This window comes from Callithrix jacchus, chromosome 11 (assembly GCF_049354715.1).
Source record: "Callithrix jacchus isolate 240 chromosome 11, calJac240_pri, whole genome shotgun sequence".
Lineage (NCBI taxonomy): Eukaryota > Metazoa > Chordata > Mammalia > Primates > Cebidae > Callithrix > Callithrix jacchus.
The window spans coordinates 7112945-7136863 of NC_133512.1; the positions used below are offsets into that span (position 1 = coordinate 7112945).

Here is a 23919-nt window from a genome sequence, read left to right on the forward strand (position 1 = left end):
CCTGCCTCAGCCTCCCGAGTAGCTGGGACTACAGGTGCATATCACCATGCCCAGCTAATTTCTGTATTTTTTTCGTAGAAACAGGTTTCACTATATTGGCCAGGATGGTCTCGATCTCTTGACCTCATGATCCACCTGCCTCAGCCTCCCAAAGTGCTGAAATTACAGGCAGGAGCCACCACGCCTGGCCTAAATGTAAATAGATTAAACACTCCATTTAAAAGGTAGAGATTTGAAAAACTGATCAAAAAATCTGATAAAATACTGTCTGTAAGAGGCAACATTTAGATTCAAAGACACAAATAAGTTAAAGAACAAGGATGAAAGGCATGATGGCAAGTGCTGTAGTCCCAGCTACTCAGGAGGCTGAGGCAGGAGGATTGCTTGAGCCCAGGAATTCAAGGCTGCAGTGAGTTATGGTCACACCTGTACTCCAGCCTGAGTGACAGAGCAAGACCCCATCTCTTAAAAAAGAAGAGATACATCATGCAAATATTATGATACCAGTATCAGATAAAATAGACTTTAAGACAAAAATTACTTCCTGAGAAAAAGAAAGACATTTAATAATAGCAAAAAGGTCAATCTATGAAGTAGATGAAACAAATATAACTATGCACCTAATAAAAGAGCACTAAAATACATGAAAGATAAATTGACAGAACTGTAGAAGGAAACAGACAATTCAACAATAATAGCTGAAGATTCCAATACCTTACTTTTAATAATGAATAGAACATCTAGATGGAAGATCAACGAGAGAATAAACCATCTCACATCTATAGAACACTCTACCCAACAACAGCAAAATAAAATTATTCTCTAGTGTACATGGAAGATTCTCCAGGATAGGCCATATGCTAGATGACAAAATGAGCCTCAATCAATTTTAAAAGATTAAAGTGACACAAAATATTTTCTCCAACTACAACGGATTCACTATGTATGTTTCACAGGAACAACTATGAGCCAATATTGGTCTCCAGGAGAGCCCTACAAGGTCTCAGGTCTCAACCTATAGTTTAGGAATGCCAGTGGTCCCCATGGTCACAAGCATTTTGTGAAGAGATGGAAACAGAAGTCTGGATACTATTTTCCTAGAGACTCTCAGAGAAGATATTTTGTTATAAAAATCTGTAGGTTAAAGAAGCAGAATGTCTTACACAGATGTCTTACATATTGAGGAATTACAGAGTAATTACAGAGAAAGGTATTACACTGTTCTTCAACATCCTAGGAGTGCTGTCATAAGCTGGGAGATCCTCCCAAGGTTTGGAGCATCTATGCTATTTATAAAGCTTTGTAACCATTATTAGATAGAGGAAAAGACTGTCTGCTACAAAAGATTCTCTTCCCTAATTTAGAATTCCTTCCAAGCTGCAAATTACCTCAAGCTAGTTATTCCTAATCCAAGAATACCGCCTGCAAAATAATCAAGTCAATGTTCATAATTAAGTCAAGTTGCTAGCCTTAATCAAATCTCTCCCTCCCTCACTCTCTCTCTCCTTCCCTCTCTCCCCCATCCTGTGTACATTATATACCAATTTATTGGAGACATATACACACACACACACACAAACGCACACACATATATAAGTTAAAGAAGCAGGATGTCTTACATAGACGTCTCATATATTGAGGAATTACTGAGTAATTACAGAGAAAGGTATTACACTTTCTTCAACATCCTAGGAGTGCTGTCCTAAGTTGGGAGATCCTCCCAAGGTTTTGACCATCTATGCTATATGTACACACACATATGCAATTGATTAAATGTTCATTAAATGTTAGGCATCCAAATGCAACCAAGACTTTTAAAGACAAAAGCATCTTTATAGATGGGTGACATTTAAGAATTTGATAAGGGCTTTCTTTCTTTCTTTTTTGGATTTCTGATGGTTTAAAATAAGAGACCTTTCAGCAAATCCATGAAAACACACTGGGTTGGAATTTATTGCTGTTGTACAAAAGGATTTTGGATGACAGTTCAGAGTGCAAGTCAGCTCAGAACCAATGTCCTGACTCTGTGTCAAGGGGGCAACTATGCCCCAGAAGGACCCTTCAATAACTAAGGGCAAAAATCTGATCACACAAAAGAGTGACTGCTACTACAGTAGGATCATCCCAATTAGGGTCCAGTTTGCCCAGTTAAATATTCAAATGATAGAAGAAATCATTTATAAGGTCAATGTCTGCGGTCAATTCTCTATTCTACAGTTCTTGTTTATGCTCAAAGAGTAAGGGCAAAGAGTTAGAGGTACAGAATCTTTCTAGACTCCTGTAATTGGCACACCCTTATTCCTCCTGTCTGATGGCTACAATTCATTCTTAGGATCTTAGCTTGAAATCTACCTTCTTTAGGTAACTGTGGTCAAATCCGCTGACTCTAGATTAGTTCCCTAGTTACGTACTAATCTTTATTTTTCCCATGCATAACTTAAAATTACAATTTTTAATTAACAACTTTGTACTTAGCAGCATGTGCAAAAGTTGATCTTGCTACGAACTCCTGCTGCTCTGTATGCTCAACCAGGACAGCTCTGTCAACTGCTATACTATGAGTCTCTAGCAAGTGCTTTCCACATACAGATTCTCAACAAATGGCTCTAAATAAATAAATGAATTCTACCAGATTGACTTGACAACATAATAGATAACTATTAGAGTATGTAAATTTAACATCCTTTACTCAATAATTTTTAGATGCCTTGATAAAAGTGCATTTATGCATGGGTCTATGCATATTTTATTAAATCATTATAGGCACTTTAGGATAGTAAAAAGAGCATAGATATTTATTAATATGTTAACATTATTACATGTTCAAGCTCTTCCCATTTATGAACTCAGCTTTCAACTAAATAACTGCATGAGAGTAAGATGTAAATGCCCTAAATGGTGGTTTTCCCATTTCTGTACATCTATTCTGAGTACCTTTAAGGTGATCAAAATTTATATATGATTATAACATAGCAAATATTTGAAAAGTAGAAACTTATCCATGGCTTTACATGATATCATTCCTAAAAAGGGATTTGGTCAATTTGTGTTCGGGAAGTACATCTACAGCCAAACAGTACACTTAAATTTAGATTTCAAATCAATAAGAATGACGTTTCAGCATTTCCATGTTGAAAGGACCCATAGATGCAGTCTCAGGAAATTGTGATTATTATCACTTTAATTTTGCATGATGCTGTACAGATGGTCTTACTATATTCTTTCACGAGTAAATTCCTTGAACTCTGTGCTGACAGCATTTCCATTATGTAAATGTTAGCCATTACTGAGAATGTAGGAAAAATTCTATCTGCAACACAAGGAATCTTTACATCTTTTGTCCCTTTTACAGAAGCCTACCTGGCCACTTATTTTCTTAGAAGTTTAATGCAGGTGGCCCCTAGTGTAAATGGCTAGAAAATCTTTTAAAACTGAGTTTGGACAGTAAGGAGGATATTTCCAGACTTTAAAATATCAGAAAAATGCATCATTCATCTGACAAAGGGCTAATAACCAGAACCTACAAAGAATTTAAACAAATTTACAAGAAAAAAAAGACTCCATCAAAAAGTGGGTGAAGGATATGAACAGAAAGTTCTCAAAAGAAGACATTTATGCAGCCAAGAATCATACAAAAAAAACCTCATCACACTGGTCATTAGAGATATGCAAATCAAAACCACATCGAGATACCATCTCATGCCAGTTAGAGTGGTGATCATTAAAAAATCAGGAGACAACAGATGCTGGAGAGGATGTGGAGAAACAGGAAAGATTTTACACTGTTGGTGGGAGCATAAATTAGTTCAACCACTGTGGAAGACAGTGTGGCGATTCCTCAAGGACATAGAACTAGAAATACCATTTGATCCAGCAATCCTGTTACTGTGTATACACCCAAAGGATTATAAAACATTCAATTATAAAGACAAATGCACACATATGTGTATTGCCGCACTGTTTACAATAGCAAAGACCTGGAACCAACCCAAATGCCCATCAATGATAGAAAAAAAAAAAAGTGGCACATATATACTATGGAATACTATGCAGCCATTAAAAAGGATGAGTTCATGTCCTTTTCAGAGACATGGATGAAGCTGGAAACCTCAGCAAACTGACACAAGAACAGAAAACCAAACACTGCATGTTCTCACTCATAAGTAGGTGTTGAACAATAAGAACACATGGACCCAGGAAGGGGAACATCACACACTGGGGCCTGTCAGGTGTGGGGGCACAAGGGGAGGGATAACAGTCAGGGGGGTGGGAGGATGGCTGAGGGCTAACATTAGGAGAAATACCTAATGTCGATGATGGGGGGACGAATGCAGCAAACCACTATGGCATGTGTATGCCTCTGTAACAAACCTGCATGTTCTGCACATGTACCCCAGAACTTAAAGAGACTCTTACTCTAAAACATATATATACATTTCTCCTAGAGTACTTCACAATATTCTTTTGCCTGAAATTTAATAATATATATGTATGTATGTTATATATATATAACTATATATTTGTATGTATGAATACACACACACACACACACACACACACACGCACACACCCTTAGATGAACTGCAATGGTCCGAAAGACAGTCAACATATAGGAATGGATGCCACAGGTCCTCTAAGGTAGTCTTTTTCAAATTGTGGGCTTCAAATCAATTTAGTATGTCCCCAAAATAATTTTCTCAAAAGTAGAAGAATGGGTAAATAGATGATTCCAGGCACAATGTGTGCAGACAGATATTTGGAACCCTGGCACCATTAGCAAATATTGGGGGAGGGGGGATTTGTGTGTGTATATACACAAGTAAATTTGAGAATGGCTTGTATAATTTGAGAATGGTTTGCATAATGTTCATTGATATTCATTTGTAAACAGCTTATACATGTGGAGCTCATGCATACTGACTGAGTCTAACCCAGGAGAGAGAGAGAGGCTTCCAGCCCCTGTCTCCACCCTAAGACCCACTGGTGAGGGCACCATACTGTGCTCTTGCTCCCTGCAGTGCTCATCCAGGGATAAGAGTGGTATCCGAATACAGGACTCACATTAGGGACTCTTTCTCACAAGGCTGTAGTAAAAACCATTGACTCATTTAAAGATGGGAAACTCACCATGGGTTCCTGAAATTATCACAAGAGGCAGGGACCCCAGGGAGGAGTAAAAGATTCTCATAATAACTGGGTAGGAAGAAGAAATCATTTAATTTGAATATTTTTTAAAATGGGACCTAATTTCATACACCAAGTAAAGAGGACCATATTGTTTATGCAAGTATTTCTTCTATGGTAAGTTGTATTGGTCTATTTTTAAAAAGCTAATTTTTAAATGTGACCAAATATGTTATGCTTTAAAGGAGAATAGTAACTTTTATTAATGTTAAAATTTGAGTTCCTACAGTTCTTATTCTCCATTGTACTCATTCCTGGAGAAAGAAGGATATATATATATACATATACATATATATAAATGTTTGTGTTAATAGAAAAGGCAGAAGAAGAAAACTACTCTGCTGAGAATGTCCCTATAATTACTATTTTTAAGTTCTGAAGTTTCTATCACAGCCAGAGAAAATAACCTTAGTGGAAAAGAAGGCATAAGCTTTGTAAAACATAGAAGCAGGCAACAAAAGAAATGTCAGATGATCCGACAAGAAAGAAACACTGATATGCCTCAGAGATCTGGTCTCTGAAGCATCCTTGGAAGTAAATGTGGTCATATAAACTACTCTTCTACAGACAAGGCTCTGGACCTCACAATACAAATCTCCTCGACAGAGGAGGGTCTTCCTTCTCTCATTCTGTTTACATACACACACACCATCTACATGTTTCTTCTTGAGAAAAAAAATGCAGGCATCAGCTAAGTGACAGTTCAAAAAGAATCCAAATATCACGTAACCAGACAAGTGGAAGGAGACGACATTGTTTCCTTACGGTAACACTCAACATTGCATTGAAGCGCATGACACTGCCAATACTTGACTGTTCGACTTACAAATAGGACAAGTCCACGTGATTCAGCCTAATATTTATAGAGTTCCTACTATGTATAGAACCCATAAGGATAAGTACATTTACTGTACTCTTTTCACAAAATGACAAAGCAAGTGACTGTAAAACCCTTATGATAATTTCACAGAAGTCACAGAAAGAATCATGTGGAAGGATTCTTTAAGACAATATGTTTGCAGGAGCAGGAAGTTAACAAGTAAGGACATGAAAAGGTAAATCAGTACATCATCACTGAGTACATACAATTCACAAGATATTTGGTGAATTGTTCCTACAATTTAGTTGGGAAGATGTAATGCATGAAAAAAACTTGCATCTAAGACAATTACACAATAACCACTTGGGACAGAGAAAATGACATGAAGAATATCAAACTGGACAGGTCCTTAAAATTTAAATAGTATAACTACCTTATTTTTTTAAAAAAAACAAAAACTAAAGCTTTCAGAAGTTAGTCTTTTAACATGCCAAAAGTTATCCTGCTCACTAGAGTCATGGTAAAAAACGTTTAAAGGCAGTGCTTCACTGACTTATAGATTGCATAGAGGTCAAAGAGAGTTAAGGCCAAATAAATGCCATTGGATTTCACAAATAGAAGAAGATGGAGGCAAAATATCCCAGAGAGATCAAATATTTAAATAAAAAGGCATCTGGTTAAACATGACAAGCTGACTACATGTGCTTATTTCCATCTCATTCCAAAGCCCAACCAAAACGACGGTAAAGGAAGAAATTATGAACATACAAGAACAAGAACAGGAGAGGCAGCGTTAGTGAGTAAGAAAGCTCCACACATTTTGCAGATGCTAAAAAAGATGGAAGAATGGAAACAAATCAGCAGAACAGAGGAAACTACAAGAAAAAAAAAGTGTGCCTTTGTAGGAACAATCAATGAAAAAGCGACCAATTCTCACTGCACAGTTACACACGCAAACACACGCAGGCTTAGGACCTGGTCCCACCACACACCATAGACGGGAAGAATGAAGTACAACACTGACAACAGGGGACAGTTTGAAATCCTGGGAATAATAAATACAAAATGAAAAAAAAAAGAAATCCTGGGAATAAAGGATACTTAACATTTCAGGTGCATTCCTCAATCCCAACACTGGCAAAAGAAGACCCAGGATGACATGTATACAGCAGATCTACTGAAAAATCAGCCCAGATTACTGCCACAGGGCAGAGGTATCCAAAAAGGATATTTTCAGGATGAAAATGAACAATTACATTATTTGGTATATTGAACCTCGAACAATAATATATATAAACATTTGACCGATCTGATGGAGCAAGAAGAAACAACTTTTTAAAGTTCATTTAAAAAATAAGTAAATTTTTTAAAGCAAGGCAATTATTACCTCCAGGAAAAACAAAAAACTGCATAAAAAACTTAAAACTTCACGTAAGACTTCATGAAAACTTTAAACTGCCACTCATCAAAGAGTACCACTAAGAAAGTAGAAAAGCTGTCTGGAAGAAAATATAAGATGTCTATCTGAAGAAAATATAAGATGTCTATCTGAAGAAAATATAAGATGTCTATCTGAAGAAAATATAAGATGTCTATCTGATAAAGGATTCATATCCTGAGTATACAAAGAAATGCAAATCAATAGGAAAAAGACAAACAACTCAAATAAATACTGGCAAGAGACTTTAATAGAGATTTCACAAAAGAAGATATCAAAATTACCAATAAGTACATGTAAAGGTATCATCAGGGAAAAGACAGTAAAGTAGTTTAAAAGGTATGAACATAAAAAGACAAAGAACAGGAAAGGCAAAAGAAATGATAGGTATCTGGGATGAAAGAAATGTTCTGTAACTTTTCTCGGTGGTAGCTATGCAGATATCCATATATATAGAAACTCATTAAGTAGAACACTTAAGATCAGTGTTCTTTATTCAATAAAAATTGGACTTCGATCTTTAAAATGTAATCTTTGGCAATAACAATTTTTGTTTCAGTATATAATTCGTGGAAGAACTAGAGAAGTAACAAAGCTAAATCTACCTATCTTCACCAAACATTAAAGGATAGATCAAGAAATAGCTGTATAAGCATATTTTTGAGAAATCTCATAGTTAACACTATTGCCTCTGACAAGATTGAAGGTTGAGGAGAGGGGAACAGAGGGCTTCTGTTTTTCTTATTTATTTGTTTATTTACTTTAAGTTCTGGGATATGTGTGCAGAATGTACAGATTTGTTACACAGGTATACATGTACCATCGTGGTTTGCTGCCCCTATGCAACCCATCATCTAGGTTTTAAGCCCCACTTCAAACAATACCACAAGGCTACAGTAACCAAAACAGCATGGTACTGGTACCAAAACAGATATATAGACCAATGGAACAGAACAGAGACCTCAGAAATAATACCACACATCTACAACCATCTGATCTTTGTCAAACCTGACAAAAACAAGCAATGGGGAAAGGATTCCCTATTTAACAAATGGTGCTGGGAAAACTGGCAAGTCATACACAGAAAGCAGAATCTGGACCCCTTACACCTTATACAGGAATTAATTCAAGATGGATCAAAGACTTAAATGTAAAACCTAAAGCCATAAAAACCCTAGAAGAAAACCTAGGCAATACCACTCAGGACATAGGCATGGGCAAAGACTTTATGACTAAAACACCAAAAGCAATGGCAACAAAAGCCAAAATTGACAAATAGGATCTAATTAAAGAGCTTCTACACAGCAAAAGAAACTATCATCAGAGTGGGAGAACAATTTTGCAAGCTATCCATCTGACGAAGGTCTAATAATATCCAGAATCTACAAGGAACTTAAACAAACTTACAAGAAAAAAACAACGCCATCAAAAAGTAGGCAAAGGATATACAGTTCTTCATGATAAGCCTTTTACTAATATTTAATTTTTTAAAACTGCATACATAAAAATGTTAAACAAATATTAAATGTGATTATTTATATAAACATGGGATGGAGAAGGCCTTTTAGAGATGCCTCTATGAATATCCTTTGTTTTGCCATCCCAGCGTCCACTCCCCCTTCTGTACTCTGAGTTCCCTTCCTCCTCCACTAAGAGTCCATATCATTCAGGGGAATCTCCATTCCTGGCTTTAGCACTGGTCTGTGACTCAGGCCTAATTCAACCAGTTCAGCCATGGTTTTGGCCCTTGCTCACTGAGGGGTTTTTTCTTCCAGAGATAGGCACAAGGCCCAGTTTGGGCCAGTGAGAGTTACACCAAAGAGTTCTGTAAAAATGGTGAAGGAAAGATATGATCTGCATATACTTTTATAAATATGTATGTATACGAATATGTATATAGTTAAAATAAATAAGATATTCACATATCTTACATGAATATATAGGTTTCATTCATTAAAAGCTAATTTAAATTTATATATACAAGAACCATATATAAATTGCTAGATATTATTACTATTAGCAATTAAATTCCTTTTTTCCTTAAGCCAGTTTGGGTTGAGCTTTCTGATACTTGCAAGTGGCAGGATCCTGACAAATGGAACCATGCAAAAGAGAAACCAGACAAAACCAACCAGTAGATAGAAGTAGATATACGTAAAACATCAACGAAACATTTTCTTTATCACTAGAAACCACGAAACAATCTAAAAGTAAACAGAAAAGGAAGAAAGAATGGTTGTAACCCTGAGGACTGATAAAGGTGTCGCCCTTAATAATAGCAAAATGGAGATGCTACAGGAAATGGGCAAAAATATAAATGCACAGTTCAGGGATAAAAATGTAGGAATGCAAAAAAGTTTGCTTTCTAAAAATCAAACAAATGAAATTCAGGACCAATAATTTTATCCAATGACATAGCTAAATATTGTTTTAAATTTTATTATCTAGAGTTGGCAAGCATCTCATGGACTGCTGATGAGAATGTAAATTGGTACTCCTTTCTAGAAGGCAATCTAGCTATAAAAAAATTAGCAAAGCTTTGACACAATAAGTCTTCCAGGAACTTATCTAAGGAGATAAAGATGTGTGCAAACAATCTCCCTAGAAATTTGCTTATTTACTTGTATTTATATATAAAAACACTGGAAAATGAACATTCAAAAGATAAGGTATTCAGTATGACCCATATATTCCAACAGTGTTCAACAATTTAAAATACTGATGGAAAATATGTACATGTATAGGATGTTCATAATTATGACGTGAAATAAACAGGTTGCCAACCATACAGTATGAGCCTGTTTTAGTTGCATAAATACTTATATACACACATGGAAAAAGATCTACTTATATACACATCAAATGATAGTAAAATCTCTGAGTGGTAGAATTAGGTGTTCCCCAATTTGTTGGAGATGTTTTTCTGCTTATATGTATATTTCATCCTTGTGGGGTTTTTTTCCTGCTAATATATTTCAGCCTTTCTCCAATGAATCTTCACTGCCTTTCAATAAGAAAAAAAGTATTTAAAATTCATAAAAAGCCATAAGTCACGTCTAAAAGTGATTTCAGACATGCAGTTGGAGGCTAAATGTATGCAAGCTTTCAGGTGGCGCACAGATGATAAGAAAGTCAAGGGAGTGGACTCTGTTTTAAGAAAATTTGGTTGTAAAAACAAGAAGCAAAGTGTCTCAAGGACATGGATGGTCTATAGTTATTGAGATGAAGAATCTGCTCTGGACAAGAGGAAGAGGCCAAACGTACAGAAAGAGGGAATCACAGGGAGAAATGTCTAATGGAGCCTCGGACAGTAACACACTGTGCTTTCCATTCTCCAGTGGCTTCCATTTGGGCTGGGCTGCTTTACCTGGATGCCCACATATCCCCTTCTGTTCGTGCCAAGCATATCCCGATGCTACACAGACTCAGAAAAGGGGGCAGAACTCACCCTGGAGCAGAACCTATACTCTCAGCCTCTTAGTGTCTGAACCTCCTACATGAGGGGCGACAGGCACTTTTCATCAGCACTTTTCCCCAGGGAAGAAAATAGGATGCTTGAAGTCCCCCAGAGGGTCACTTTCCCCAACTCCCATAGAAGACTGACCACCATCCACAACTGCAGTTACAAAGTACACCTGACCTTGATTGTGAAAAAGTGAGTTTTGACAATTCATAGGACTTGAATGCTCTGTAAGAGAGATTACATTTTCTTTTCATTTATTTTGAGCATATTAACAGCTGGTGACCTAGATTAAGAAATAATTCAGTATGTGAAAAGGCAGACCACATCACTAAATTCCTTCACAGATGGAAAGTGGATTCAGTGAAAAGCCGCAGACTAAAGAGTGAAATGATTACTTGGAAGGCAAGAGGAGGGGTATCTACAAGGGGATAAAATGAAGTGTGGAAAAGGGATGACAAAACCTGGCCCAGATCCCAAGACCAACAGATCCCTGGCCACTTTCTGCACAAGTAACCAGGGCCTGGAAGAGAGCAGGCAGCCTTGCTAATTCAGCTGCAGAGGGAGCAGCAGGAGGAGGATCACGTTAGTTCAGGATAGGCTTGGGTAGGTATTAAAAGAAATACAATCCTCTTACCGCATGGAGAGTGTGCATGTGTGGAGAGAGGGAGTAGAGGCAGCCACCAAGCCTCTGCACTTGGGGACAAAAGGGATCAGTGCCCCCTCTGCTCAGCTCCTTGGGGTCAGCCAAGCCTGCGAGGCAGCCTGAGATTGGGTCTGAAGAGGGAAATTCATTGCCATCCTGAGCAACATGGCAAATCCGACTTCCAGGAAAACAGTAAACACCCCATATCCTAGGGATGGAAAATACTGCCACATGAGAGAGAACACAGTTCAAGTGATACCAATCCTGGGCTCCTTCGCTGGTGTTGATTTTCAAGTGCAATTCTCAAGCTGCAATATAAATGAAATGTCCTTTGCTCAGGACACAAATGAACACCTTAAGGCCATCAGATACAGCTGTCAGCAGGGAAGCCAGGCAAGCCTGGTGCCTGGTACAACACCCCTCCACCTGCTTGGGGCTTGCTATGGACCTGGGTTTGATTCACGTACATCTCTGGGGAAGAAAATTCAATTACTGTGGGCAATTTACTGAGGAACTTGCAAAATAACAGTGAACCAAATCTGTGCAATCTGGATTTTTAAAAATGCAATAAAAGGTCCTTTTTTGTGCAGAAATGTGCAGAGAGGAACTATTAGGTTCGGGTCATATTTATTTTTGACCTTCTAAAGAAGGACACTGGCGTCGAAAGGGACACAAACACATGGACCAAAAATAAAACTGTGTGTATCTGGATCTCTGTTTTGAACTCCAGAATTCACGCGACAACATTGTGTGGTCACGATCCTGCCCTATTGGTCCTGAGAGGTTTTTGGTGCTTCTCTGTTAAATCGTTGGTGTCTACTGCACTCAAGGAGCCACAGAATCCCCCCCAGGAAGGACAGCTGCCGCAATCTCCCGCCCCGACCTGCGGGCCGCGTCCCCGCCAGCCGCCTGCGGGCGCGCTGGGAGCCGGCCCCGGGAGATGCCGGCGCGGGGAGATGCGCTCTGCTCCGGGCGCAGCGGGCGAGCCGCCGCACCTGCGACTTCCGATGCCCGGCTCGGGGCCGGGAGAGCTGCCACCGCGGGAGGGCTCCGAACTGGACAGGTCCCGCGCCTCCCGGGCCGGGGTCTGCGGGTCCCAGGCGCTCGGTCCTCCCGACCCGCTCCCCGAGGCGCCGCGGTCGCGCCTCGCTGCAGTCACCGAGCGGAGGGCAGGGCGTCCCCGCGTCCCTGGCCCCGGCCCCGGCCCCGGCCCCGCTCCGCAGCGCGCCGCACCCCGAGGCTCGGGCCCCGCACCGCCGCAGCCGGTGCCCTCCGGCCGATCCCCCGCCTGGCAGCCCCGGCCCCGGCCGCTGACCTTTTCCTGCGCGCGGTTGAGCCGCTTCTGGACGTTCTTGGCGAAGATGCCCGTCTTGATGTCGGCCATGGCTGCGGGTCCGGGGAGCTGTGAGGAGCAGGGCGCGCGGCGGGCTGGCGGCGGCGCGGAGGAGCGGGAGGAGGAGACGGCCGGGCAGGGGAGGAGCGGGAGAGGCGGCGGGGAGCCGCGGAGCGCGCGGAGGGTGAGGGCGGGGCGCGGCGGCGGGACCGGCTTCCAGCGACAGCGCGGGGGCGGGACGCGTCGGGACTGGCTGTGACTCCCGGAGAAGGGGCGGGGGAAGAGAGGGAAAGAAGCCAAGAAAAAGAGAGGGAAAAGCCAGAAGCCAGATTGTGTCCGCAGTGATGGAGGCGTGTCGGGAGGAGAAGGGGAACCAGGCCGAGCAGAAACCCCTGGGCCCAGAGGCAGCTTGGGGTTCTCTCAACGCGGTTTGTGTTGGGGGACAGTGAGAGGCCCTGATTCTTTCCAGCAAACAAGGAACAGGGGAGAAAAAGCGGGAAGAACCCCGGGAATGTGGAAGCCGGCTAGACTGGGGCTGCTCTGAAGCGGAGGTGATGCGCTGGTCCCTTGCTGCTCTCAAATGTCCCCTGCTCCCAGAGGCCCCTCCGTCCACCCTGGGTGTTGCAGAAGAAGGTATGGAGGTCGCCCTACCCGCAGGAGCCTCACAGCCCAGTGAGGGAGCCTGGCTGGAAAACCAACCGAGTCAGAGCTGCAGGAGAGAGGCGGGTGGAGAGCAAAGCGGAGAGGAACCATCGCTGACATTTGTTTAAACTTTAGAACAAGAGTTAGCGGGGTGGGAGGTCCGCGCTGAGAAGGGCCAGCTTCTGGAAAACAGGAGGTGTGCTTTGGCCATCTCCAAAATTCCTGCGCTGGGCAGAAACCTTACAATAGACTACTCAAGAAATGGTGCGTGGAACGGTCAAGTCCCTTATAGGCTTCGCATCAACCATGGAAGACCCAGGCCCCCTAACTTGCTGCTTCCTTGGAAACCTTTTGGCAACCTTAACAGGGCCTCGCCATCCCTGTTATTCTTACTTATGCTTGGGAGAAGTACGAATAATAGAGATAAACCTGCCCTATACTCAGAGTTCTTGTTGGCTCTGACCGGTGGTCAAACTACTCTCACTGAGAGTGTGAGGAGAGGAAGTCAGGTGGTACCCTGCAAAGGTCAGAAGTGGGTCACTCACAGTGAATCCTATGAGCCCAGGTGAGCACCCTACTGTACCTCTGGAGGAAACTGTTACGTTGGTAGACCTCAGCAAGCTGCCACCTGGTATTCACTCTTGTGTGGTCCGGTAATCCCCTCACCTTGATTCTAGAATGATGCTACGGCCAGCTTTAATCAACAAGACGTGGTGAAAGTGACACCATGCTAATTCCAGTCCCCACTTAGAAACTAGGCAGGTTTTGCACTCTGGTGATTCCTGTGACACCTTATAGGAAATTCAGCTAATTCAGCCATGCTGCTGCAAAAATAAAGTAAAATAACAGAGAGAGGCCATGTGGAAAGGGAGAGTCCCTGAGATTACTCAGAGAGCAGCCAAGATGTCCCAGCTGAGCTCATTCTCCAATCTGTTCACTGGCTGGATGCAGCACACAAGCAACCATTAGCAAGACCAGCAGAAGAACCACCCAGCTAATCACAGCCAGAGTGCAGAATGGTGAGCAAACAAAACAGTTTTTATGAGTCAATCACTTCTATAATGCTCTATTATAAAACGGTAGGAACCAGGAACACCTGGTCTGTGTGCTTGGCTCTTATTTCCCTAGGATAAATATCTGCCCCAGTTTGCTTAGGAATTAAAAAATTTCCAAGACACAGGACTTTTAGTACTAACATTGGGAAGGCTCTGAGCAAATTCAGTTGAGTCCTACTTCCAACACTCTAAGTAAACAGAATTTTACTTCTGAAAGATACTTTTTTTTTTTTAATTCACCGTTTAGTCAACATTCAATGAAAAACGTTATGCTCAAAAACCAGTAATTTGAGTGACCTCCCTCAAACAGGGGCCTTTGGGGCTGTGATGGTTATAATACTGAGTGTCAACTCGATTGGATTGAACGATACAAAGTTTTTATCCTGGGTGTGTCTATGAGGGTGTTGCCAAAGGAGATTAACATTTGAGTCAGTGGGCTCAGAAAAGCAGACCCATCCTTAATCCAGGTGGACACAGTCTAATCAGCTGTCAGTGTGACTAGAATATAAAGCAGGCAGGAAAATGTACAAAGAGAGACTGGCCTAGCCTCCCAGCCTACATCTTTCTCCCGTGCTGGGTACTTCCTGCCCTTGAACATTGGACTCCAAGGTCTTCAGTTTTGGAACTCAGACTGGCTCTCTTTGCTTCTCAGCCTGCAGATTGCCTATTGTGGGACCTGTGATCATGTGAGTTAATACTTAAAACCTCTCCTTTATTTATATATATATATATATGTGTGTGTGTGTGTGTATAATATATATATACATATATAATATATATACACATATATATATAATATATATATTTAATACATATACATTAAAAACTTGCATATATATATGTAGTGGGACCTGATCATGTGAATTAATACTTAAAAACTCCCATATATGTATATATATATTCCATCAGTTCTGTCCCTCTAGAGAACCCTGATACAGGGGCTTCAGAACCTTAGCTCCACCTTGGGATCTTGACCATGAGGCTACAAGTCGCAGAATGCTGGAAAACACTAGAAGTGTTCTAGAGAATATAGTCCACGGTACTTTTTCACCGTGAACCCCAGAGCCACCTGCACTGGTTTTAGACACAGCTCCCTCTGCAGACATCCCTGCTCTCTGTCAGGCAAAGGACAGGAGTTCCGAGTAGCAGACTTACTTTTTCTCTGCTTCCTTAAAGCCCAAGCCCTCAGTAAGAGCCTTTGTCTGTCCTGTAATTATTCCCACCCCACTCACCCACATTTTTGGAATTCAATAAATATGTATTAAAATAAAATTGCAAATGGTTAATTTTTCTTATTATTCAGATGTCCAAATCTAGTTCTGTAACGTGGGTGGAAAAGGGAGGTTTGTCATTTCTTGATTATTCTATTTGGAATACATGCTGAGCATATTAAAAAGTTGTTATGTGCAAACTATTATCAAAACATTTCACTCCAAGAAACCAGTGTCCACTTTCAGGTTGCCAGGTGGCTTATTCTAGCCATTCTGGAATATTGATTAAGCACTTTAACTGATATTTAGTATGTGTTCTGTAAATATTTGTTGAAAAATGCATGTATGCATGAGACCAGCTCATGAGCATCCATCATTCCAGACATGATGATGCCTGGAATGCTAGAGGGAAGAGAGGTACCCACTCCTTAAGAACCCCCAGCTAGGACTCACGAATTCTTCCCCAACACCTCTTTAGAAACCTAAACCTGGCATGTTGGGATTTGCACAGATGCTCACAGAGTGGATGAACCTAGCTTGCCAAACCTGATAATGCAGATAAAAGAGACTCTTGAAACATGTGCCAGTGTGTACCTTGGTAGATCTTTATTTATTTCTATTCTTCAATAATGCTACTGGAAGAGAGGTTGGAGAGGAGTGAAGGTCCCAACTACAATGACTTTAAACATTGTTACTCCAGACGGCAGAGTCCTTCTTCATACAAGACCTCATGTAGGACCCAAATCTATCAAGCAGATGGGCCTCTCTGGTTGCAGAAAGTGTTGAGTTCCCAGAGCCCCACCCATTAGGCCACTGTTTACTCTAAGGGCCCTCTGCAGAACGGTAGCACTGCCCTGCCACAGGAAGGAGGCTAAGGACAAAATGATCTCAGTGGGATCATTTGGCTCCAAAGTGGTAGGACCATGCTTTCGTGCATACTTCCTTCATTCTCCAACCATAGGACGTGCCCTCAATTTCTTGATGGCTTGTACCTCTTTCTAGTATTGGGTATCCATTTTTTTCCCTCTTCAATCAAGGAAAAATATGATCCATCCAATCCCTATAGGTTTACTGTTAATGAAAACTACCCACAATTCTTTCTAATTTCTTTCTGGGACAAGCTTAGACATCAAATTATAGTCAATATTTATTTAGGTAGGGTTCACAAAAATATACCAACACCAACCCCAGATTCTCATCCATGCAAGGCAGAATTCCTGAGTCAATTTTCACTTGATTCATCTTCCTTCCTTCTAAGTTGCACTTCAAACTGGCTGATAAGTCAAAATGTGAATTTTGATGGATTTTAATAATAGATGGAATAGGCCCAAAATTGCTACTGTATTAACACAGAACTCATTTTCTACATGTTTCAATGGCACAGAAGTTTATCTCTCCTATCTTTATATCTTGGCAGTCCAATTTAGAGCCTTCGGGGATTCTAGGACCTCGCTAACACTAATAAGAATTACACTATAACACAATATGTAATGTGATTTATATGCTAAAACATACTCCAATTAGCTACAAGATTGTTTTCTAATTATTGGGTTCTTTGTATCATTGAATAGATAAGGAGACATTCCATTTAAACATTTGCTGGAACCTAATTGAAATTGGGGTCTCAATCAAATTATGCCTACTTGTTTTGTTTTTTTTTTTTTTTTTGGATATTTTTTCTTTTTTTTTCCTTATTTTTTTATTGCATTTTAGGTTTTGGGGTACATGTGCAGAGCATGCAATACAGTTGCATAGGTACACACATGGCAGTGTGTTCTGTTTGCTTTCACTCCTTCACCCACATTTGGCGTTTCTCCCCAGGCTATCCCTCCCCATCTCCCCCTCCCACTGGCCCTCCCCTTTTCCCCCCAATAGACCCCAGTGTTTAGTACTCCCCTCCCTGTGTCCATGTGTTCTCATTTTTCATCACCCGCCTATGAGTGAGAATATGCGGTGTTTCATTTTCTGTTCTTGTGTCAGTTTGCTTGTTATACTTACCTTTTTGTTCAAAGAATCAAATAACTTGTACTTTCTCTCACAAATGTTACTTGAAAATGGTAGTGTAAGTAGGACTTTTTCAAAAATATATATTGACTGAGTATCTTGTACATTTCAGGTGGAAACCACCAAATAGAGACTCAGTCTTAGCTTCCAATTAGGCCAAGTATGTACATGTTAGTTCCACATATATTTTTACTAAATTGTGTCTGCATGAATACCCTCCTTCTTTCCTAATTTTACCAAATAGTTTTCTTTTGTCTAAAAATAACAACTTTCTACTACATTAATAATGCATCACTAATGTATCCTGAAATGCTAAGTAGGAAGCAAGAGCTTTGTTTTACACAGACTCATTGGCCGCTAAAGAAAACAATGACACTGTCCTAAATTGCCCAATAACTTTAAGGTATTTCGATACCATCTTCAATCCTTTTATGCAAAGTAGATGCAAAACACCTCCTATACCCCAAACAAATTGCTTGTGCATCACTTAATAGCTAACAAGCCAACTGAGAGGTCAGGGAGCCAAATAAAACAAATTCTAATTAGCCACAACTCTTTCTGAATAAAGAGACAAGTTCCTGCCAATGTTTGATGCTATTTTCCCACCACAAATAAACTATAAACATTCCATGTACAATGCGAGAATCAGCACGTTTATGCTATTGAGAGCACCTTTGTAATTGCTTTTATAGCGCCACTATTTTATCGAGAAGAGTTTTCCAGCTTGGACAAACCCCAGCTTTATAACAATGAGCTACTTCAAAACCTTTTAACAAATGCTTAACTTTATCATATATTGGCAGAGACTTCTTTGGTGCAGGGAAGCTATTTTTAGTTGAGTTGATCCATGTTTATATTTTTGTATGAATATGGCTTTCTAGATGTGTCTGCCTTTGCATGGCAGCTCCTGTGCCCTCACCCGGCTGTCTCCTGCCTCCCACCCTCCTTGAAAACAAGGACCCTCCCACAGCTGCTCCTGGAGCTGTGGCCACCAGCACAGTAGAGGGATTACCTTGCACCATGGAATACCCCACTGCAATGTGCCTCCACTCAGAGTCCTCACTTCAGCAAAAAGCCCCTGGGTAATGGCAAAGCCAACTCACTCCTCACCCTCAGCAGGATTATGGGTATGATTCCATACACAGGAAGCCTGGATTAATTATGGTGTTCTCCCTTGTAAACAGATGCCAACTCGCCTGCAATAGAGCCTCTTCCCTCTCCAGAGGCCATACAACCTTCCGGCTGGTCTTAAATCTACATTTTTTTCACTCCTTTACTTCTCTTCTCTACAGATGGCCAACATGCTGCTGCTGGGAGCCATCTCCAGGGAGATCAGGGAATTAGGTGGCGATGGCAGGAGGAGCTCCTATTTCTGTTACTTTCAGTGTAACTGCAACAGCTCAGCATTAAAGCTCAGGCCTAAAGAGGGTTCAGTGGCCTAATCTCAGAGGAAATCTGTTGTGCATGGAATCATGTCCCCTAAAAAGATATGTTGAAGTCCTAACCCCAGGTCCCTGTGAATATGACCTTATTTGGAAACAGGATCTTCCAGACATAAGTTGAGAGGAAGCCATACTGGAGTAGGGTAGTCCCGTAATGCAATATGATTGATGTTCTTAGGAGAGAAGAAACATGGATACAGACACAAACACCATGTGGAGACAGCCATAGGGGGAAGGAGGCCATGCGATGATGGAGCAGAGATTGGAGTTAACAGTTGCTTGCCAGGGAATGCTGTGGATTGCCGTCAGCCACAGGAGTGAGGAGAGGGGGCATGTCCATGCTGACTCCTTGATCTTGGACTTCTGACCTCCAGAACTGTTAATTAATAAATGTCTGTTGTTCTAAGCCACCCAGTTTGTGGCACTGTAATGGCAAGCCTGTATTAGAAAACTAATATGGAATCCAACCTGTTTCTTCTCAAAACAGTGCATCTCCAAAAATTCATCCCCCAATCCAAATGACTACACAGATCTCCAAAAACAAGACCTTCATTAGTTGGAACAGCCTATGTTCATCTGTTGCTGTCTCTTGAAACAATGTATTTTTTAAGTGTATGATTTGTCCATATTTTCCTTCTTAATTTAGTGGAAAAATCAGTTGCTTTTCAACAAGCCTGTTTCCATTTGGATTCTTGGGATGCAGAGGCTGAGATGGAGTTTGCGTATGCATTGATTACAGATCAATGAACCTGTGACAGGAAGTGGGGGAAACAGCTGGCATAGGAAGAAGTCTAGTCCAGCAGGGGCTCCATCCTGAGCATTGCCCATAGAGTGTCCCTATCTGGCTGACGTGGCTGAGCCTTTATCCCCTGCCCACCAATCACCCCAATACATGTAGCATAAGGAGGAGCATGAGCACAACTGCTGCAGCCAACCCAGAAGATGCTGGCGGGTGGAGATGGAGGCTGCTGCTGACTGTTGAAGTGGCATCAGGGTAGCGGGCTAGTCCCCTGCTCTCTGTGGTTCCAATGTAGAGATCTGAGCACATAGTAGGCGTGTGTTTCTCAGTTCTCCTCCCCAAAATAGCATCTTCTGTTTTTTTCACCCTCCCATATTTTCATGCCTTGTACCTACACTGAGATGTTTCTGAAGGTATCTTAATACTGTCACAGCCATACTCTCAAAGCTCAGACTTTTACAGTTGAACATGGGCCATTTGCCTCTAAGTGATGAAGTTAATTATAGGCACCTGTATTGTCATGTTTCTCCACTCTACAGCTATCTGCTTCCCAATTATAATAAAGAAGAAGGAAACTTGTAAGGAGATACTTTGAGACTATGCAAATATCTTGTCTCTTGTCAAACTCTACGCTTCCCACTTGAGCATGCATGACGATTCCTGCCTAAATCTCTTATCATGATGATGGCTTGTAAAGGGCGATTTTCTAATTCCATCATTGCTACTGTGTTGATTAGTCACCATTCTACTATATGAAGAGCTTTCCCCTTTTTTTCATTCATTTATTAATTGATTATCTGTACTCATGGATTCTCATTTTATTGTTGTCTATTATTTTTCTTGTTTACCTTGGTGATCCAATTATCCTAGATTTGGCTGGTGAAATCCCCTTCAATTTTCTATATATCTTCATCATTTTTGAATACTTTCTTATTTTCTTCTGGTACAATGAGATGTTTAAGGTACATCTTGTATTTTCCCTGCCTCAGCCCTTGACTAAGCCACTCCTTCATGGACCCCTGGCTCCTTTGAGTGGTGAATGGTATTTAGAAACCAAGATCTGGTCTCTCAGTTTGCTTATTGCTACTGTGTGTCATTGTATCTAGGTTTTTCAGTGGATAAAATATATATACAAATGTGTGTGTGTGTGTGTGTGTGTGTAAAATACATTTATACCGATACCTCTAATTTGAATTTGTCCAAGATTCTTGTTTGCCTTCCCCCAATATCTATTTCTATCTCTCATCTTCCATGTTGCTCTGGCCCCAAGAACCTTGCTATATACCCACAAAATACTTTCAGAATATTCATACCACCACAACAAACAAGTCTATTAAGAGTTAAAGATGTGATTACAGGCTTTTTTCTTCAGACTGAAGCCAAAGTAATGTGCAACTTATTTGGAATATTGGCATAAAAACAGACATATAAACCGATGGAATAGAATAAAGACCCAGAAATAAACCTTTATATTGATGGTCAGTTGATTTTCCACAGAACTGCCAAGATCATTCAATAGAGAAAGGACAATCTTTTCAATGAATAGTGTTGGAATAATGATATATCCACAGGAAACAAATGAAGTTGGACACTTACATTATTCCATATTCAAAAATTAACTCAAAATAGATCAAAGTCCTAAACATAAGACCAAAAACCATGAAAGTCTTAGAAGAAAATGTAGGGGAAGAGCCTCATGATACCAGATTTGGTAATTATTCCTTGGATATGACACTAAAACCACAGACAAAAGAAAAAATAGATAAACTGTACTATATTAGATTTAAATAGTTTTGTGCATCGCAGGACACCATCAATAGAATAAAAAGATAAACCATGTAATCAGAAAAAATATTTGCCTATCACATATTTGATAAAGGATTAATGTCCAGAATATTTTTCAAAAAACACTCTTACAATTTGATAACAACAAGAAAAACCAAACAACTCATTTTAAAAATGGACAAAGGTCTTGAATAGATATTTCTTCAAAGAAGACACACAAATGGCCAATAAGCACATGAAAAGATGCTCAACATCACTGATGTAGGAAAATACAGATCAAAACCTCAATGAGATACTTCCTCACATCCATTAGGATGGCTACGATTTAAATATATATATATATATATATATATATATATATATATATATATATATATGGCAAGTATTGGGGAAGATATGGAGAAAGTAGAACACTTGTTCACTGTTGGTGGGAATATAACACTGTGTGGCTGCTACAGAAAACAGTTTGGCAGTTCCTCAAAATATTAAAAATAGAATTACTATGTGATCCAGTAGTTTTGTTTATGAGTATATACCCAAAAGAACTTACAGACTTACAGTAGGGTCTTAAGTGATATTTGTACACCCATTTTTATAGCAGCATTATTCACAATAGTCAAAAGGTGCAAGCAACGCTAGTGTCTATAAACCAATGAATGTATAAACAAAATGCATAATATACATACAATATATTTGTGTTCACTTTACAAAGGAATGACATTCTGGTGCATGCTACAATATGGATGAATCTTGAAGATATTATGCTAAGTGAAATAAGCCTCTGATAAAAGGACAGATACTGCATGATTCCATTCATAATAAGGTACCTAGAATAATCAAATTCACAGAGATAAAAAGTAGAATGGTGGTTTTGCTCAGGGGCTGGAAGCAACGAGGATTTGTTGTTTAATGGGTGCAGAGTTTCAGTTTTGCAAGATGAAAAGTATTCTGGAGATTGATAGTGGTGATGGCCTCAGAACGATGTGGATGTGCTTAGTGCCACTGCACTGAACACTTACAAATGGTTAAAATGGATAAACCAGGCAGGGTGGTGCGCACCTGCAGCCACAGATACTCAGGAGGATCACTTGAGTCCAGGAATTTGAGATAGCCTGAATGACATAGTGAGACCCTATCTCTTAAAAAAGAAAATCTTTTAATAGATACAGATTTAAAATGGTTACAATGATAAGTTTTATTTTATGTATATTTTACCACAATAAAAATAATTTTTAACTTCCTCAGGGAAGTTACTTTACTCACTGAAAGTCACTAAGTCCACTTGTTACTGTTCGCATTTAGCTTGGGGTTTTCCCCACCCTTGTAATTTTATTTCATTTTATTGGATATGTAAAGCATGAACATAACAATTAAAAATCAAAATTGTATAGAAAGGTATCCTCAGAGAAACATCATTTCCTCCCCTCCCCTGCAACCCTAGTATAGAAAGGTATCCTCAGAGAACATCATTTCCTCCCCTCCCCTGCAACCCTAGTATAGAAAGGTATCCTCAGAGAACATCATTTTCTCCCCTCCCCTGCAACCCGACCCTCTCATCTCCTTCCCTAATTAGTGACCAGTTTCGTTTATTTTTGTAGTATCAGTCTTCTGTTTCTTTTACAAAATTATACAGATATGTCTACATTTTCTTGTTTTCTGTTCTCTCTCTCACAAAAGATAGTATAATGTGCACGGTTTTTTTTTTTTTCACTTTAAAATAAATTCTGGAAACTTCTATCTTTCAGTTCATAGGGATGTTTCTCATTTTTTAAACCAGTTAATAGTACCCCACAGTATGCATGTACCATAGTTTATTCAACCAAGTATTATTTTTCCTATCTACCTTATGCTTAAATTCTTTCAGATTTGACAAGTGAAAGCAGTCTTCTTTATTCTCCACTTCAGGTCGTTTAGAATATTTTACAATGACAATACTGCAAAGAATAACTTTTCCATAGGCTTTATCATGTTGTTAAGCATGTGTCTTCAGGGTATATTCTTAGATGTGAAATCCATGGGTCAGAAAAAAATACCTGCATTAGTAGTTTAGCTCTGTACTGCCAAATTCTTCTCCATGGAATAAAAGCGTTTTATATTTCAAATAGCAATGTATGAAAGTGCCTGTTTCCTTGCAATCTTGTCAAGATTTTGGGTTTTTTG

General features: G+C 40.1%; 1 protein-coding gene across 4 annotated transcripts in view; it reads right to left on the reverse strand.

Moving 5' to 3' along the window:
• Positions 1-13010, reverse strand: part of AMPH (amphiphysin) — a 234236-nt gene extending 221226 nt beyond the window's left edge. For all 4 annotated transcript variants that reach the window (XM_002751342.7, XM_035253205.3, XM_035253206.3 and 1 more), the window contains exon 1: positions 12864-13010. In XM_002751342.7, the coding sequence (XP_002751388.3) occupies positions 12864-12932 (69 nt within the window). In that variant the 5' untranslated portion in view covers positions 12933-13010. The remainder of the gene's footprint in view (positions 1-12863) is intronic.
• Between the last annotated feature and the right edge of the window lie 10909 nt (positions 13011-23919).